This window comes from Passer montanus, unplaced genomic scaffold, assembly GCF_014805655.1.
Source record: "Passer montanus isolate IOZ18808 unplaced genomic scaffold, ASM1480565v1 scaffold125, whole genome shotgun sequence".
Lineage (NCBI taxonomy): Eukaryota > Metazoa > Chordata > Aves > Passeriformes > Passeridae > Passer > Passer montanus.
Genome location: NW_024359278.1, coordinates 221,265 through 241,148, shown reverse-complemented (window position 1 = coordinate 241,148; position 19,884 = coordinate 221,265). Strand labels below are relative to the sequence as shown.

The following is a 19,884-nucleotide window of genomic DNA, read 5'->3' as shown; positions in this document are numbered from 1 at the left end:
CAATCCATAAGCATATCTATAGATACCACACATGTAAAACACCATAGAGAGTAAGACAGAATCATATGCAGGTGAACTTAAGTAAAAAACTAAAAAAGTCCACAAAACATTAGGTTTTTATCTTAAATTCAAAGAGTATGAACATATACACTTTTCAGGTATAAATTGCTATGTCTTAATGCACTAAGTACATTGCAAATAGCTTTATACACGTCCCTGCAAACCTCAGGCTGGTTTCCAAATGTAAAACATCCCCATTGTGGTATCCAGATCAAGTTAATATAAAAACTCAAAGTAAACCTCTCCTCGTACTGGCGTGCCGGGTGAGCACACAATTTGTATTACAGAAGACTTTCTGTAACAGAAAACTGAAGCAAGAAATACAAATACAGGTTTTGGCAGGGCCACCACATTATTTCTGCTCTATCAATTGCTGAGTTATGAAGAGTAAGAAAGAAAAACTGTCTCTATTTACTCAAACACTTGCAGTAAGAGCAATGAGGTCTTGGAAATCCAGCTAAACTTATAAACCCTAAGTTTTCTGTAATACCCTTAAGATGTTTGCAAAGTATGGGATTTTCCACCCAGTAAAGTCTCAATTTTCCTTCTGAGATTTATGATATATCTTTTTCCTATTTAGCATTTACTTAAGACTGAATTATGCACCGTGAGTGAAGCAGATTAGCATTTTAGCCACATTAATCCCTCTTCAAGGGAATAAGTCTGTGGAAGCACATGTATCACTAATTAGACATACAATTGTAGCATTCTTATTTTATAGAATGACATCACCACTGAAGTATATTTATCCTGTGAAATTGTAGCATTACACACTTGCAAAATATCATGTTTGTTTGGGTTTTTTATACATGTAAACGGAAATACTGAAAAAGAAATTATTCAGTTAGCAACACTGGGGAAAATATGGAGCCAATGGATAGAAGGTAAAAGGGAAAATATTTTTTTCTTTGTGTTTGTCCTGGTTTAGGGCAAATTTGGGACTTAAGAAAGGCATGGGATTGTTCAGTTTTTATTTATCAATGGACACCTTTTGCAAAGCATTCAGCACAAAATACAATTCTTAAGAAACCATTCTTTTTTCAGAATGAACCCAAAACTTATTTCATCCTTGCTGCCATTCACCTGATTTCTTTTATGTACAATGCCATCTTCGGCAAAATGTTTACCTAAAAACAGCTGGTAAATGACAGAATTGGAATACAAAAGGTTCCTGTGATACAAATTATTCAAAAATTGAAGAGTACTTCAGTAGAAAAATTTCAACTTTGTTCCTTCCTCTCATGCAAATTTCAAGACAAGAGACAGGAAGGGACATGTGAAACACATTTATAGTCAGCCCAACCAAATACTAACAAAACACTTGAGCAAATGTTCAGGAAGAAACATAAAAGTTATAGAAGAAGAAATTCAAGTTACACTTATCTGTAACCTTATCAAGGCATAAAGCTAGTGACAATTATGCTCTGACAAAATACTGCCAGCTGCAGTTTGTAACTTTGTACAAAGCAATTTACAGACAAGCCAGAAAAGAGAACAGCTTTCAGCATCTAGAAAATTCTAGCAAATGAGCATTTGACTGCAACACCAACAAAACACATTCAATAACTGTGCTATTCCAGTGATTCTATCAACTCAAAGATCCCTATTTTCAAAAACAAGGTAAACAAATAAAATTTCAAAAACAAGGTAAACAAATTTTAAGAATAATAATTTTTTTACTTAAAATGTCATTGCCATTACATTTACTACATAACTGAATCACAAGTATCTTGCTGAATGTCACTACCCTTCCAAATCAAAAGGTCATATGAAGCAAAGTTCTATTTTTGATTTACACACTTCCCATTAAGACAACTAAGCAGAGTGCTGAAATCTGCATCCACCTGTTTCTTGAACAGTGGTGAGACTGTTTGCAAAAGTTTGGAGCTGATTTAGCTGCATAACTCTGGAGACTGCTGCAAATCCTGATGCCACTAAAGTAAAGAACAATCCTTACAGTGCTTTTCTCCCTTTCTGCATGTGGACAGTCCAGGCCAAGAGGACAGGCTGCAGCAAATGTAGGGCAAAGCACTAACACAGTTCTAGACTGAGCAGAAAATACAGAAGAAACAGACAGTAACCACATTCTCCCTGAGAAAACTTATCAGTGGCAAGCACTTCATCACCACCAAAGCTCTGCACTGAGGGGACCAAGAGGGAAAAAAGAGGGTCATGGAAAATAAAGCTACAGATAAAACCCCCTCTCCATGGTAGATGCTTAAATTCCTAAAATATTATGTACTCATTTGCTCGGCAACCATTTTTAATTAAATGGGGTTTATCCTATTATACCACTTTAACTATGTTACACATGGCACTACAGATGGTGCTAAATGACTCCAGGTAATCAGAGGAATGCTCTTGTGAGATAGCAACACTTAAGAAACTATAAAATTAGATTTCTTTTTCTCGTTATGTTCCAGACCTATTTCTCACTGTGTTTAACACAAAACTAATTTCAGCTTTATAGTACAGTAACATTTTTGGAACCCAAAAATATGTGAATGAAGTCAGTCATGCAAAAATCAAGACTTTGTTAGACTATCATAAATAACCTGAGAAATGCATCCATTTGAGGAAGAATTTTAAGGAGCCTGGTAGGGAAACAGGAGTAAATTTCTCTGTTTATGCCTCCTATTGCTCCAAAAATTAGGAATAGCTTTTATTCACAATACACAAAAATGCTACATTTATGAAATAACCCAATTTACATATTTCCATATTTAATAAGCATTTGGTCCATGAATCACCCACCCTACTAGCCTTAATTCTTTCCATCAAATCCACAATTATATTCTCATAAATTCAAAAGCATCATCTTAGAGGACAAGGGACCTTATTTTTTTTTTTCAACTTACACTAGTCTACTTACCAGTTCAAAAAGTTTTCCACACTGTGAGTATAAAAGCTCTTGTTTCTAACCTCAGAAAGCTGTTAGCAGTAACTATGATTATGGCCATCTGCAGTAATAGCAGTGACAACAGCTGCAGACAAAGCCAAGCAAGTCAGATACTGCAAATGATGACACAACTGTCCCTCCTCAGAAATCATCCTTCACACCTGGCATTTGCTGCACAAAACTAGAAAGATCTATCCACAATGTATCTCCTTCACACAACGTACAGGAACTCCAAACCTTAGCTGCTAACAGTTACACATTTTTGACTTCAGATTTGAAAGAGAATTTTGATGAGAATTTTCACTTCTTCCTCCATTCAAAGCTGCTTCTTTAGTACACACACTCCAGAGAATGAGCAGATAAAACAGAAAAACAATTCCCAGTGTCAATTTTAGCACTAGCAAACAGGATCACCTCTGTATTTGTATACTTTCTCTGGTAATTATTTTTTCAATGCAAAGAGCAAATATTATTTCTGCCAATACATGTTAATACAAACAGCAACTTCCTGATACGCTGATACATGTTGTTCTTCACTTCAAAGAAAAATATAAGCATTTTGCATTCACACAACTACTATTAGTTGGGTTTGGGTTCAAGCAAGTATTACAGAAGTTCTAGCATGACTTTAAGGTTTAGGACACCCTACTTTGGGAACCTGTTTGCACAACACAGCCTGTCTCCTGCCTTTACAGGAACAAGCCTCTCACTGCACTGTCAGTCACCAAGAACAGCTTTTGTGTTCAGTTCCCTTTGCATAACTAAGCACTATGTAAAGTAGTGACTGGCAATAAGATTCTCAACACACAGCTGATAAAGTCCTCTAATTTCTCACTGCAGTTAGGAGACAGCTAACTTTTGGGACAAATAGAATGTTTCAACAAAACACAAAAGTTTGTCATTTTCCCAATAGATTAAAAAAAAAAGTTGTAGCTCCTCACCCCCAAGTCTCCCAGCGGACTTGAGTGTTTACAAACTTTCTTCAGTGACAGCCACTGTTATGAGACAAGTCACAACCACAGCAAGACAGAAATCCCAAACAACACAGCTTCATATTCCACTCCCCAAGTTGTAGCAATACCATCCTTGCCAGAGCTTCAATCTATATAACCTCATTTCAGGTTTTAGGTCATTGCTTTCTGAAGAGCTTCAGCCACAGCGGTAACAGGTTAAAAACAGCTAAAAAAAATACCCATATTGCAAATTACATGCTTTAAAAACTAGACTTCCCACCTCCCTTTTTTTTTTTCCAATATTAGGCAACTACAGAATTAGCACAGCAGTATCTTACTGATAAAGTGGCTTCTCAGGAATATTGCTCTTATGGTGTTCACAAAGTGATTAATAGACACCCACGTTGTCTTAGAACACTAAAGTATAGCTGATTTCACAGCTTCCCAATTTCTAGGTCTCATTTGACAATTTCACTTTTTATTTCCTTGTTTTTAAACAGGTTTGTTTTGGCATCTACTCCATATCTCAGGAATTGGAAAACAAGTATCTAAATGGCAACCTACATATAGCAAGTACCCCTCAGAGGATATTTCATGACTTTAGCTAAGAGCAGTGAAATCTTGCAGTATATCCTGATATGTATTGACAGATAATTGTACAATCAGAGAATCACCCCACCTGTTTAAAACACGGGGAGATCAGAAGAGAAGAAAAAAATCAGTCCTTCGTAAGAAGGACAGCTTGTTACACTTTCAGAATGAGAGCCCAGCTTCACCTTCCAGCTGCCTTACAACATAATTTGCAGATGAAACAGAACCAATTCTGTGTAGACAAAGAAGAAGAACAATGGGCGCTGCCTGGAACTGCAATATTTCATTCCAGTCTGTAAAGTTTATGTGGCTATTTATTGGAAAAGTCACATTCTAAGTTACAACAAACAGAACAAATGTTTTCCTTTCTGCCTTGTAAATACAAAAGGAATTCACACAGCACCTGGCAGCTCTAGAGCCAGGTACTTAGACTCAATACTCCTTGATTATCAAGGAGGAAGAGTAGCTGGGCCAAGCAGAGGGAAGCCCAATACAACCATCCTCCTTTTCTAGGTTCCAACTCAACTTCCTTGATAAGCCTGACTGCACCCAGCAGAAAACACACATTTGCTGCTGCTTTGAAAGCACAGAATCACAGAACAGTTTGAGCTGGGAAGGGCCATAAACATGACCTAGCTCCAAACTCCCCATGGTGCACAGGGATGCCACCCACCAGATCAAGTTGCTCAGGGCTCCATCCAACCTGGCCTTGAACACTCCCAGCAGTGAGGCACCCACAATCTCCTGGGCAGCCTGTGCCAGTGCCTCACCACCCACTGAGTAAAGACATTCTTCTTGACATCTAATCTAAACCTGCCTGCTTTCGGTACTGTATGTGCAGCAAGAGTGTGTGTGCTAGAATATCTGTTATGTGACCAAAGGCTGAACCCACACGGCTCTGGAGCACAGTATCACACAATGCCTGCAAAAAAAGGGTAGAACTTCAGAGAAAATCCTTGAAGATTGCTTAAAACAGAAGACACCGGGCAAACTTAAGATATGAACCACTGACTCTTCAGAGCAACTTCTCAATTATCTTAACATCTTTTCCAGTACACATCTGGCTGTATAAATACCTTAGAGGGTCACAGCAGCAGAACATGGAAATGCCTTACAGAGATCACAATTATGTCACACATAACTAATATTTCATAATTATAATTGCCATCCATACATTTGATTATTCTGTTTTCTTTGATGCCATGGTTAATTTAACCAGAGAGAGTTAGCATGCAGGCTCATAATGGGCAATAACTCCTCTTGGCCAAATTATTAACCTTCCTAAACAAAGGCATCTTTGCCTTCAAAATTCTGAATATTAAGACTGAGGTTCAGGCACCTTTTAATATAGAAATTGCACATACAATTACTGCAATTGAGCAATGCTTTACTCTGCATCAATCCCATTGTTATAATGATCAATACCTGTTTTAAGAATCAATATATGCATTCAAGCATTCTTCCCAATGTACACGGTAAAGTCAGAGGCAAACAAACCCATTTAGAAGGATCCTTGGTGAACAAAATCCCTTAAGAGTTGAGAAACAGAATTTTAACTACCACTCTAGCCTCATATATGTGAGCACTAGAGCTATAGCAAATATTAAACCTGACTCTTAGAAGCTGAGAAGTTGCACATCCAGCTGGAAAATTACTATAAATGAGCATTTAAAGCTATTCACCTCCTTCCCCATATACCCACTCTACCAGGAAATTGAGGAATCAAGATCACTCAGTGCTACAGAACCCAAACACATTGCCAACCCACAGAAGACACACTGTAAGTGTATTTCAAAGCTAAAGAGCTATTCTGCACAGTAGGTATCATGCATGGTGCAAAATGGTAACTAAGCCTGTGTGTGACAGTCCCATTGTAAGTAATATGCAGCATCACTACACTGAAATGCACAGAAACGTCTTGTTCAGGATGATACTGGAATTCAGCTACAAGCCCAGGAATGAGGCATGAAACACTCATTAAACCCCACATGTCAGCAATAGCTACAGGACAGTGTCACACTACAGAGCAAACGAAAGCACAGACACTAAACAATACGTGACAGAGATGGCACAAGCCAAAAGCCACTGAAACAACTCTCCCTCCCGTGCCACCACATGTAAATTAAGCTTAAATTTCTGGCACTCTTGTGTACTTAAAAGTGGGTTTTCCCATAGAGATGAACAAAGAATTGCAAAATCACCAAACAGTTTGGGTGGGAAAGGACCTTGAAGATCATTTGGTTCCATCTCTTCTGCCATGGGCAGGGACACCTTGCACTACTCCAGGCAGCTCAAAGCCCCATCCAGCCTGACCTTGAACACTTCCAGGGGTGGGGCATCCACAACTTCTCCGGACAATCTGTTATCTTGTGAGTGGCTCATCCATCAAATTCACACCCCTCCAGTTTATAGACAAGGATGTTGTGCCAAATGCTTTGCACAAGTCCAGAGAGATGACATCAGTTGTTCTTCCCCTATCCACCAGTGCTGCAAGCCCATCACTGAAGGCGACTAAATGTGTCAGGCCCTTTGATCTGCCCTCAGTGATGCCTTGTTGGCTGCCACCAATCACCTTCTTATTTTCTCTGTGCCTTAGCACAATTTCCAGGAGCATCTGTTCCGTGATCCTGTAAGGCACAGAGGTGAAGCTGAACAGCCTGGAATCTCCCTGGTCCCTCCTTTTTTTCCTTCTTTTAACAATGGGAGTTATGTTTTCCCTCTTCCAGTCACTGGTAACTTCACCAGTCTGCCACAACTTTCCTAATAGGACAGATAGTGACAAGATCATGATATTTAGATAGTCAGGATTTGAATCCATAAGCTTGAATTTGAAACAAACAGTTTATAATCAAGTTTTATAACAGTGCAATTACAGTGATTAAACTAAACTGCTCATGTGTGATGTTATTTTATGACAATTTCTTTGGGCAGCTTGGTTGCTCCTCTAAACTTCTATTCATAAGTCTAGAATGAAATTGAAAGAGATCCCAACTATGCCTTGCATACCTAATTGAGGAATCCCTACAGACACATCCATCTTTAAAGAACAGCAACAAAGACATACAGAACAGCAACAAAGACATCAAGACTAACTCAGCACTCAAATAAAATTTCAGGGTTTCTTCCCCCATTTCCACTTTGTATCCAGTACTCCAGGTTTCTCAATTTGCACACACAAAACCCAGCTGAGGGTAAGCCTGAACTGACAAGTTTGCTTGTTACAGTCACCTACATCATCTGACAATGTGAAAATTATTTTCACCATGTATCTTTTTTTTGGAGGAGAGGGCAGACAATACACTACACTAACTTGTATCAAGAAGTGTTATATGACTTTTTTTCAATTTCTTAATGATCCAGTTGGAAACTTACCTGAAAAATGACAGCACCATCATGAAGCAGGAAACCCAAGTTTCTGCCTCTAAATTCTATCTTTTTGAAACATGTCCAAACAACTCTAGTGATATCTCAGTCACTGGACAAAGCCCTTCACCTGAAAATAATGCACTTTCCAGGAATGAAGTCAGGATTTGGTACATTACAAAGAAATCTTTAGTGAAGTCCTAACATGCAGGAAAAAATCCACTGTCTTCCAGCTCCAAACCTTCCCTGCATGTATGAGTGATTAGAAAACCTTATTCAAACACCTTAACCACGAGGTCTGACATTTTTTTCTTTCTGTGCCTTCTCCCCAAACTCATTAATCTGGCATTTTTTGCTGTGTATGAGCCTTGTCTTTGCAGAAGAGGTGTTACAAGTGCTCCTTTCCAAGTCACTCACAGCATCCTCAATCCTGACAAATGGCAATTTCAATCTCTTCCTGCTAAGGGGAGAAATCAGGGTGGCTTTCACTTCCTGCAGAGGTGAGACTTCACCAAATCAGCAAAACTCCCAAAGAGCCATATACATTCCTCTTTAAAAGCAGTGCACAGGAAGGGCACAAGTCTTCAGCAACCAGGTCTCAGATGAGTCATGGAATAAATATGTCCCCAAGGCAATGCTCCTGCCCATCAGCTGATCCACAGCAACTGCAGCACACAGTGGCATTCAGAGATTCCCAGCCAGCTGCAGATTCCAGTGAGCACTCGGACTCATTTCTGCAGCCAAGGATGAAGGCAGCAGGTGCCAGGTCATGGAAGAGGAGGCAAGGGGGCACAGAAAGGACAAAGCACTGTCCCGGTGTGAGGTGAGGGAGTGGATAACCTAGTGTGGCACAAGACTGGGACTTTAATTTTAAGGTAAAAATGGGCAAGGAAACATGGCAATAATCTCCTCATAAGCATTTACTGGTATATATAAAGATGGGCAACCTTGGTACAGTTTCTGATCCTGAGAACTCTTTTCAGAGCACTTTGCTGTTCAGTTGAGCACCACTGCTGCCCTGTTTAAAACAAGGACATTTGAAGTGATAAAGACATCATAGCTTCAGAAGGTAACCTTAGCTGTAGATTACAAATTGGACAGAGAATCTTTTACAATTCCAATTGAAATATCCATTCCCAGCATCTCAGGTGTTCTCCCATTTTATAACAGCAGCAATGTATTAAAAACACACATCTCCCCATCTCATGTTTGACAGTTCAAAATACATTAAAAAAAATGCAATCACAGTTACTCAGTTTTATATTCCATATCACACACCTAAAAGCCAGGCATTAGGGCACCTAAATTACATATTGGAACCAAATCCTATGGTATAAGTAAGCTCCCATTATATAGGGAGAAAAAAAAAGCTTGCAAGTTCTTTTCAATCAAGTTCACAACCACAGCTAGAGACAAATCACATGCTTAGTTTCAACAAAAACATTAGCAGGAGGCAGATGCTGACTGGACTAATAGTTTCCATTTGTTTATTTAACAGTCATGCACCATTCACAACATTAGTCATTTGGTTCTTATCCTCTCCTCAATGGCATGGTTTTAAGGCTCATCAGCAATTCTACTTCTGTATCACTGGCCATATTTTGTAACTGAAGTCTATGATTCCACATAAACTTTTGGGTTTGGTTTGATGGGCAGGAAGTGGGGAAAGTGTGTTGTTTTACAGGTTGATCTACTTCTGTATCACTGGCCATATTTTGTAACTGAAGTCTATGATTCCACATAAAAAGCTTTTGGGTTTGGTTTGATGGACAGGAGGGTGGGGAAAGTGTGTTGTTTTACAGGTTGGTTTGGGAGTTTTTGAGGGGAGGGGATTGTTGTTTTGGTTTTTTGGATTTTTTTTGTGATGGTGGTTTTTGGTTAAGCACTGATTGATCCAAGGTACACCTGGATCACTAATAATCATTCACAAAACAATTGTCCTTAGGAATACTGTTTTAACTCCAAGAAGTACAAACAGCACAACTTAGAAGCTTCTCTAATAACACACTACTAAACTTAAAAGTTGCAGGATCTGCAAAGCCTTTATTCAGCAGTTCTACAGCAACAGGGTTTATCTCACTCCTTACCTGCCCCCCACCCAAACCACATTTGGGAAAGCAGCCAGTACAAATCCCACCCAAACATACAGTTTGATACAGGAACCACTTTGTGAGGGGTTTACCATGCAAGTGTTCAGCATCCTGGACTCCATAATCACACGTTTCCCAGTTTACTGTGAGATGCTACTGGTTCTCTTCTTGCTGGTCTCTTATTACAGAAATTGCCCTCCTGCTGCAGTTACCATCTTACCTGCTGCTTCCTGGTGCCTCTTGTCTTTCAGGATTTCCCAAAGAGAGAATAAATAAGCCACAGGTCACCCCATGCATTCTTACAGTTACTGTTTTACAGGGCTAGTCCAGGACAAACCTAGAAATTTAGAGTATTTTAAGTGGGGCAAATAGAATAGGTTCCATTTAGTGAATTTATCTCAGTAATTTCTGTCCATACCTCAGACAACTGCTGATGGAAAAAGGGGAAATGCTCACACATACATAACAAACTTTCATAGAACAAATGAGTCCTACACCATTACTCTGGTTTTGATTTCCAACTGTAAAGGAAAGATAACCCAGAAGTCTTCAAGTCTTGATTTCTTCAGCTGCATCAATAAAGAAGAAGAGGCTGTTGCCTGAACAATTCAATTCCAAATAATCTGAATTTTCTGCATTGATGCATATGGATTTTTTTTCCTAGATATATGCAGAACACAAAAACATCAATACAACTATTCATATGCAGGCTGCAGTAGAGACTTGCAGCTCAAACTTATGGAACATTTACAGGAGGCAACAGAGCACATCCTATTCCCACTAGCAATTCTCATTTAAATATCTTCTCAAGGCAACTATTAACAAGAAAATCATGCCTGGGCTGCTCCCAGCTCCCCAGTTACTACTGGGGGAATCCAGTGCAACAGAAGGCATTAGATTTTTCTTCTCCACAAATTAGTTTCTATTTAGGAACTACTTATGCCTATTTGTGAAGCTCTGGAATCTAAAGCACTGCAGCAACACAAGCTCTTCACAAATTATTCCAGGCTCCCAGTGTCACCACAAAGCCCCCAGTGGCTCAGAGAAAGGTTCTATTGCAACTCCTGCAGTATCATCACCTGGTGAGTTTGCTTACAGCAGTTGTGCAAGGATGCATCTCGATTGCTATCTGCCCTCAGCACAGAGCTGCATGCTGGAAACTGCGGTCTCCACTGGCCACGCAGAGCATTCACAAAGCAGGGGGCAATGGTATCCTGTTTTACCCCATTCACGGAGCCCTCAGACTCCTGGCAAACAGCCAAAGCTCACAAAGCTTCAGGGTTTCCCAGAGTCAAATAGAAATGGCCAAACTTGCTTTTGGATGGGCAGTAACGTGATCCAGCCTGATATCAAGTTCGCCAGAAAAATCCAGAATTAGTTAAAGCAGAAACATAATCTAAATGAGGACATTAGTAATTAGGTCAAGCTAATACCAAAAACCATTATGCAAAACGTTGCGAAGAGGCCAGCAAGGCCTCCGGGGGCTGGGGAAGACACTCGAACAGCAGAAAGTTAGCTAACTGTAATTAGTGATTATGAACAAAAACTTTCTGCCAGATTGACCCACTTAAAATAAATAGAAGTTTTTAAAAAGATATGCATGAATTTAATGCATGCAAGACTGAATTTGACAGAATAGATTTTTAAAGAAGACAGAAAAGGACAGAAACACCAAAGGTAGCAAGAAGCTATTTCACATTCCATGACTAAACGGCAGAGCTTATTTCATCTGTGCAATGGATTAAAGCTTCCTCCTTAAGGCTCATAAAGAACTTGATGACTGCATGAAGACAGAAGCTATCAGTGCTTTAAGCTGCCAACTTATCTAGCAAAAAATAAAAGGTCAGAGCAATGCATCAAGTGAGAGACAGCTCAGAATGAGTGCAGGTTCACCAAGAGGTGGTAAAGCAAATATACAGATAGTGAATGAAACCACAGACAAAGCTCATTCTTTATCTTTCTTCAGACTTCAATCCAGAACACATGCCAAAAAAAATATCAGGCTTGATGATTTTCAGAAGACTGGGACTTCTCAGCAAACTTCAGCATTTGAATGTACACCGGGCTAGTCACTGAGTACTGAACACTATACCAAACCAACCCTACCTCAGAAAAGAATTGAGCAAATACTTCATCTTTGATTTTCCTCAACCTCCGATGTTCAGCCAATACAGCAACTTCAAAAGCTTTCTCATCACTCACACTCATCTTCAAAGAGATTATCGGAGGAGTGAACCAAAGCGTGCTGATTCAACATGCATTTATAAATATCTATTTTTGTATCACTCTGCAATAACCAGCCTTTGTGGCAACCTTGACATGCCATCCACCTGCTTCCCTGATGCTTTTGACTAATTTCATTCTATTCCCTAATCCGCAGATGCTTTTCCTGAGCCAGTCCATATGGCCCCTAGGTTTCTGTGCTCTCTGCACTGCTGGGTCAGGCCCATGGTCCATCCGGCCCAGGACTGTCTGGCAGAAGCAACAAAAAACACTACCCAGAGTCAGCAAAGCAACTGCAATGGAAACCTGACTCCCTCTCCTCTGTTACCAGACACCACCTAGAAAAATCTGTCATTGAACTGATGTGTTCCCCTCTAAAGGGGAGTTCTGAGCCATGCTATGAACACATTTTGACCAGGCTTCCTTGTAGAACAAACTGCTAATTAAAAACTGCCTAACAAATTTTGCATTATTGAGACAAGATATACATAAATGCCCAGCTCAGCCTTGCTTTTTTGGCTTTATGTTTGTACAGAGTCTATTAGTGTCAGTACAGGATGCCAACATTGCTGGAAAACACAAAGCATGTTCCAGGCTTTCACAGACACTTAAAATCTCAGATTGGACACAAAAAGCTATAAAAGTCTGGCAACTTAGCAGAAGAGTAAGCAAAACTGAACACTTTCCCATGAAGTCTTTGAAATTTTGTCCTCAATATTTTGTTGTCCTACATTGTGTTTTAAGTTACAGAAGGGAGTTGATAGTACAACCAAAGTACAAACCAGCTCCTGTTCAGAGCCTAGACAATTTTCTTCTACATTGTTGCATGCCTAATTAAAGACTGCCATTACCACCTCACCACATTCCACACCTTTCTCAGCCAACCACAAAATTTCCCTCAGTTCCTGCATATACTACATAGAGTAATATTTCCACTAACTACAAAGTAATGTCCAAGTTGCATCAACACCTGAAAAAACCCCAATATGCATCACTTCAATAAGTAAAAATCATGCATGACCTCTAAGACAGCTGACTGTTCCATTTACTATGATTTTTTAAAAAAACCCCTACAAGCCTGACCCAGCTAAAGCTACAGACTTACCTTATCATCTGTACTTTAAGTGGACAGAAGTGACTGAACTAGGATAACTGTAGCCAGAGGTGTATTTACTAGGAAGCTACTAAGGAAGACTGTGTCTATTAAGAAACACACAATATACCGTGATATTCTAGGAACTACTTGGTTACCCTCACTTGTCATCAGCATTGATAAGTTTATGCAGAAAACAAAGTCTCTGAAAACATACAGTAATGTAATGAAAGGAATGCATTGTTATAAAGACGTTTATGGTGGATTTTTACTACTGCAACACATTTAATTCTATCAGCATTAACTTTGGGGGCTTTCTACAACATGATACATGCAAAGTAAGTCTGTGACAAGAGATGAGAAAAGGGGAACTCAGACTTCATTAAAACCATTATGAGTTACAGAGTTCTAGTTGCATTTGTGTGCCAAAACCATCCAAATTAGAAATGTGATGTATCAGCAGGAAAATAATCTGTAAGAATTTTTTTAAGTTAGTTTGATTTTTTGTTTGTGATTTTAGTTTGTCTGGGAGAAGTGAAAAAGCTGACAAATTAAATTTACAAAGCACTTTAAGCCTCTGCTCCTCAGATCCCATTATTTTTCCTCCAAAGGTGATAAAACTTGTGTTTCTTTCTCATTTGCACTTTGTTACTCTTGGTGAGGATCGCATAATCCATGAACAGAATCAGAAGCAACAGCACACTCTCTTCACCAAAGAGAAATTTGGAAAAAAAAAAAAAGTCTTTGCAACACAGACTGAGGGGAAAAAATTGAGTCAAATCAAGTAACAATCTACACCATAATCAATAAAACAATTTGAAGCATTAAAGCTTTTTTAAACAAAACTGGCTTAGAGCTATTTTAAGTTAGTAACAGATCCACTGTAAGTAATTTATTTTTTCATTCTATCATCTTCTCCAATCAGGAGGGTTTTTTATTTTAATAAACTAAGAAGGCAAATATGAAGTAATGAACAGGGATTCACCTGATTCGTATGCAAAGAAAATTACAGGAGTTATTTCTGCCTTAAGTCAATTAAAAATAAAATTCACAATGCATGAGGAATATATATCCATAGTTTAGCTTAGTTTGTCTAAAAAAGTAACAATAGATTAATACTTGAACAAGAATGTGGTTTCAAAGTTTCCACAGAATAATCAGTTTCTTGCAAGTTCCTATTCTCCTCTTCACTTTTAAGGGGTGCTGAAATACACAAAGCCATAGTCAACATAAGCTGGGAAGCTGTGTCCATTGAGGAAACTGACCAAAAGCAAAGCAGATCAGCTTGTATGTTTCTAGGAGCAGAATTTCCAAAGACAACAAAACCAGACTAGCAGAGTTTCGATGCTAGAAGTGAGCTCACTAAGCACTTTGTTACACTGCCGGACAGAGAAAATGTCAGAGGTGGCTCTCCAAGATCCAACACTGCTGAAGTGAACAACTTATTTGCTCGAGTAATCAAAGCTACAGAGGCTTACATTTCTTTAGAAAGCAGCAGATCAATTACTGTGCACTTTAGAGTTTTGACCTCGTGAGTCTTTTACATATAAAATGTGATCACCTCTTAAAGATGAGAAACATCAGGACAACACTTCGGTCTACTCTTGATAACCTCCTTATGCTACAGCAATTGGAAGGGCATAACTAAGAGCAACATGTTTTCTCAAGAAATTCAAATTAGAGCACCTAACCTCCCTGTCCTAAAAACAATCTCTCCATGTTTGAGGGTGGTTATGCTATAAAGAATAAATATGCTAAGCCACCTTTCCACCCAGATTTGCCCAGCCCTCCTTGCACTCTGGTCTAAAGATGCCTCAAATTAGTGACCAAATAAAACCCCAGATAGCGTAGGTGTCCTCTTTCCAAATCAAGAGAAGCAGGCTAGCAGAGCTCTGCTCCCATCCCCGGTGACTGCAGCTGTGAGTCACCACACAGAATGAAACCAGACAGGAGGGGATACAGGGCTTAGCCCCATCAGGCAACAGCAGATCAGGGCGGGATTGCCATAGCCCCTGCTCAGCCTGCACACACCCGAGGAAACACACTCCCAGAGCCACTGGGAAACAAACTACCAGAAAAGCCAGAGCTAAGACTCACCTTTTCAGATAGAAGTTACAGATTTTCTGTACACCCACACAGAGGAAACCAAGTACACCACTGCTAACCAGTACTTGACACACCTTAAATTCTGGTCAGTGCGATTTCAGAGGTATTAACTGACGAAATGGTCACAGGTAACAAATTAACAGAGGCAGAACTCTGTGACAGATGAATGAGCACTGCTCTGAAGGGAGACTTCATATCCCTCATATCCCCAAAAAAGCTACATCAAAAAGTCAGCTTCACAGTTTTTATTTAAAAAAAATCTAGAAAATAATGGCTTTCTGTAACAAAAATTAGGAGTTTGTTGGCTGGTTTGATTTTTTCATGCTTTTCAATATCTTCCAAAATACCTGGATGTTTCCCTAGGACTCAAAGAAATCAAGGGGCCTACTGTTTTTGCTATTGCTCCAAAATGCAAAATAAGGATTTTGTTCTCACATATCCATGCAAAGTGTCCTCACTACCAAACTGTTGGCTGTGTCATGACACCCATCAGCTGATGAAACAACGTGAGGCACAAGCATGACCTTTAGCCTCCCACATGTAGGCAGGTGTGCTGAAATGGTTGAGGAATCTTCTCAGAGAGGTCAGGATTGCTGTTACACTTGTAGAAAAAGTGAGAACACAGTTTCAAAAATTTCCAGTGCCAGAAACTCTCCCCTGTGTATCTGGGAAATGAAGAACCAGGAAAATGCAAGCCACAGGTCAAATTCTCCAGACCTCTTAATCTAAAATCAAGGGTACTCTAAATCACGCTGAAGTTTTTGCTCCTCTTTTGACCAAAATGGAGCAGAAGAAGAATCACAGAAATCGAGGAGCTTTTACATTTTTAATTATTCTGCTGAACCTCTTTCCACTGCTGCTATAAAATACACCTCCAGCACGCCACTCAAAAGACTATGCTAGAAACAAAGCAAAATTTAACATGTTCATGAACAATTTCCCCTCCCACAAGTGTCTTAAATTCTAAATTATTCACCAGAATTTCCTTTTGAACCTCATGTCCATATATGTGAGCATTGTGTTTAGTCCAGGACATTGTCAAGTGGACTCCAAGTAACTTTAATCACTTCCTCATACTTGAAGCATCCATGAAACCTCTGATCTGCACTTTATTTTGTCACTACTGCCATTCCCCTGTATTGAGATTTTCATCCAAACAATCTAGGGCATTACACTGTTAATGCAAAAATATTCCAAAACAAATATTTATCATAACCCAAGAGGATAACACCAAAAAACATGAAACAGACACTGCACACTTAGTGTGCACACAAATACTAGTGACCACTGAAACTTACATATAACAAAGAATACCAAACCCAAAATAACTGAAATGCAAACAGCATAAAAAACCAGTATGACTTCTGCCTCAACTTTGTTACTGAGCTTTATATTATTAAATGCTCTCACTTCCTGGTTTGTCAGAAACCACATTGTTTTAGAGTTAGAGCTGCTCACTCAAAGGAAGAAGGAGGGACGATAATTGTTTTTAGAGATGTTTTAGGAGCTCTGGTAATAGCAGAGTATCTTTGTAAACTTGAGGGGTTTTCTCCTAACATTTGATGTCCTGCATCAAGGAAACATTACTTACTAGTCTAATTGCTTTAAATTAGGTAATTTAAAGCAATTGGCCCAAAAAGTTCAGTAGTATATAATAAATTTGTAGCTTCGACAAGGAAAAGTTGTATCCTCAATGTTTAGTGAGATCTGTTATGAACTATTAGATAGAGCCACATGGCATTCAAAAAATAGCAGCTGAGTCCCTAATTCATTAATTTAAAAAGGACACTGAAACCATATTCTACTCCTCCCAAAAAGCAGACCGTATAAAACAAGTTTGAATGAACTACTCCCTAACACCCACACCACCTGCACATGGAACATGAAAGTTCTACCTGCTTCCAAAGCCAACAGAAAGCAAGAAGGGATGCAAACATCTCTGAAAAACTGCTTTGACTTAAAACAGTGTGTTTCGAAGACAGTTTGAGTTACTAAATTAACATTTAACTTTCTTGTTGACTACACCTGCTAAATGTTTAAACATAACAATACGCTTCTCATTTCTAAATAAAGGAACAACTTCTCTGAGGAAAACAGAGGAGGAGGATGCTTACAGCTGATTCAAGTATAAGATTGTCTATAAAAAGGCTCATATGGTTTTTTCCCAGCTTTTGTGGTAAGTAAAAAGAACATGGTTGAAATCCAGCATGGTGAAAGTGTAAACATGTAAAAAAATATTAACAGACAAATAGCATCAAAAAATCTGCAAATTCTTCTGCACACCCATGCTGTTTTTTCCCCACATTCAGGCAATCAACTTACCAGGTTAAACACAGTGTCGACTATGTCTCTGTTGGACACTTCACCAACTTCCACCAGTCCTGTCAGCACAGCGAATTTCATCTTAATGCCTCGGATGGGGACTCCTGGATTCAAAGGCTGCAGCACACTTCCCCCTTCAGCAGCATTTCCTTCTTTTCCCGCTCCTCCTCCTCCATCATCACCTGTTGGCTGAACAACTTGTTTCCCTTCACTCGCCATGGCCAGTTCCCCGCAGGCTCCGGCTTCCAGCGCCAGCTCCACACGCTCGCCGCTCCGGGAAGACCTGGTCAGCCGGGAAGGTGAGCGGCGGCCCTCTGCTTCCTTCCCGTGAGCTCCGGTTCCCGAGGAAAGCGTTGTCCGGCGGGGGAGGGTGTCAGGCGGGCGGGGAGGACGCGCCCTGGAAGTCGCGGCTCTCTCCTCGGCAGGAGGCGTCTGTCACCGCGCTGCCCTCGGGCAGGTACCGGCAGCCCTGAAGGACAACCCGCGGCGTGCTCAGCCCGCGCTCCGCCGGGCGCTGCCCGCACCTCCCGGCCCCTGCCCCGCGCCCGCCGGGAGCCACCCTGCGAGCGCTCACGCCTCTCCCCGCGGAAGTGCTCCCGGACCCGCCGTGCTCCGAGCCCCCACCTCAAGGGTTTAATCTGCTTTTTTCTCTTTTTTTTTTTTTTCTTTCTTTTTACCGAGAGGGAACGCGTTCCTCCTTCCCGCCCGGCTGCTGCCCGCCGCGGCCCCGGCTCTGCTGGGGCACGGCCCCGGGCAGGTGCAGCGCCCCGCCAAGTTCGCACTCACCGCGGGCTGCGCAGGGGGCGCGGGCTGCCCGACGCGCGGCTCCGGGGCCGGGAGGCGGCTGCACTGCCCGGCTGCGGGCTCGGCTCCGGGGCCGGGAGGCGGCTGCACTGCCGGGCTGCGCCGCGCAGCGCCGCCCGCCACTCCGCCCGCCCAAAGGCGCCCCAAGTTCCAGCCGCCGCTGCTGCCGCCGCTGCTGCCGTCGCCTCAGAGCGCGGTGCCGCTCAGCCCCATCTCCTTCCTGCCGGCGCGGCCGCTCGCTGCCGCCATGACAGCGCGGAGCCCCCGGAGCGCCTGCGCGGGCCGGGCGCGGGCGNCGCAGGTGAGCGGGAGCCGCCCCCTCAGCGCCGCTCGCCTGTGGGCATGCAGCGCCCGCTGGGCCCCGAGGCTGTGCGCGATAACTCGTCCCAGACTGTTGCAGTGTTCACAGAACTGGTAGGGAAGGGGCCTCTGGAGATCATCTGGTCCATCCCCCCTGCCAAGGCAGGGTCACCTGGAGCAGGTGGCACGTCCAGGTGGGCCTGGAATGTCTGGAATGTCAGAGAGGGAGAATCCTCCCTGGGCAGCCTGTTCCAGTGCTCTGTCACCCTCAGGATAAAGCTCTTCCTCATGCTGAGGTGGAACTTCTGGTGTTTTAGCTTATGGCCATTACTCCTGTTCCTGTCGCTGGGCACCTCTGAAAAGAGTCTGGCACCATCCTCTGGGCACCCACCGCTGTGTTATTTATGTGCATTAATGAGATCCCCTTCGGTCCTCTCCAGACTGAAGAGACCCCGGCTCCCACAGTCTCTCCACAAGAGAGATGTTCCAGACCCCTTGTCATCTTTGTGTCCCTTCACTGGACCCGCTCCAGCAGCTCCTTGTCTCTCTTGTCCTAAAGAGCCCAGAAGCAGACACTGCCCTCCGGATGTGGCCTCACCAGGGCTGAGTTCTGTACCTGTTCAATAACTGAACTCTGCCCCTCCTGAAGCAATTTTATTTTTCTTTAGGGAGGGGTGGTTTTGCAGAAGGGTTTTTTTCTGGGGTTTTCTTAAGAATCGAAGAAACCGAATGCCAACAGCGGGCTCCCAGCCAGGCGCTCCGCGTTCGCGGACACTCGCCGGAGGAAAACCGCAGCTGTGCGGGAGAAGAGGGTGTTTGGATGGTCCAGCTCGGCTCCTGCCACCGCCAGAACCATCCCGGGCAGTCGGGCGAGTGGCTTCTACCACCCAAAGCTCCAGCATGGGCGGGCGCGCTGTCGTTCTTCCTCCTCCTCCTCTTCTTCCTCCTCCTCCTGCTGCTCCCCGGAGAGCGCAAGGGGCGCGAATGTGGGTCATGAGAGACGCCACCCAGACGTGACGAGCTGAGATAAAAAGGGAGCAGGATGAGGGAAGGAAAACTCGCTCTCTTCCTCCAGGTGAA

General features: G+C 41.8%; 1 protein-coding gene across 4 annotated transcripts in view; it reads right to left on the bottom strand.

The window, feature by feature from the left end:
• Positions 1 to 18,566, bottom strand: part of LRBA (LPS responsive beige-like anchor protein) — a 367,482-nt gene extending 348,916 nt beyond the window's left edge. For all 4 annotated transcript variants that reach the window (XM_039698441.1, XM_039698442.1, XM_039698444.1 and 1 more), the window contains exons 1-2: positions 18,487 to 18,566; positions 17,701 to 18,169 (exon numbers count right to left, since the gene is read on the bottom strand). In XM_039698441.1, the coding sequence (XP_039554375.1) occupies positions 17,701 to 17,919 (219 nt within the window). In that variant the 5' untranslated portion in view covers positions 17,920 to 18,169; positions 18,487 to 18,566. The remainder of the gene's footprint in view (positions 1 to 17,700; positions 18,170 to 18,486) is intronic.
• Between the last annotated feature and the right edge of the window lie 1,318 nt (positions 18,567 to 19,884).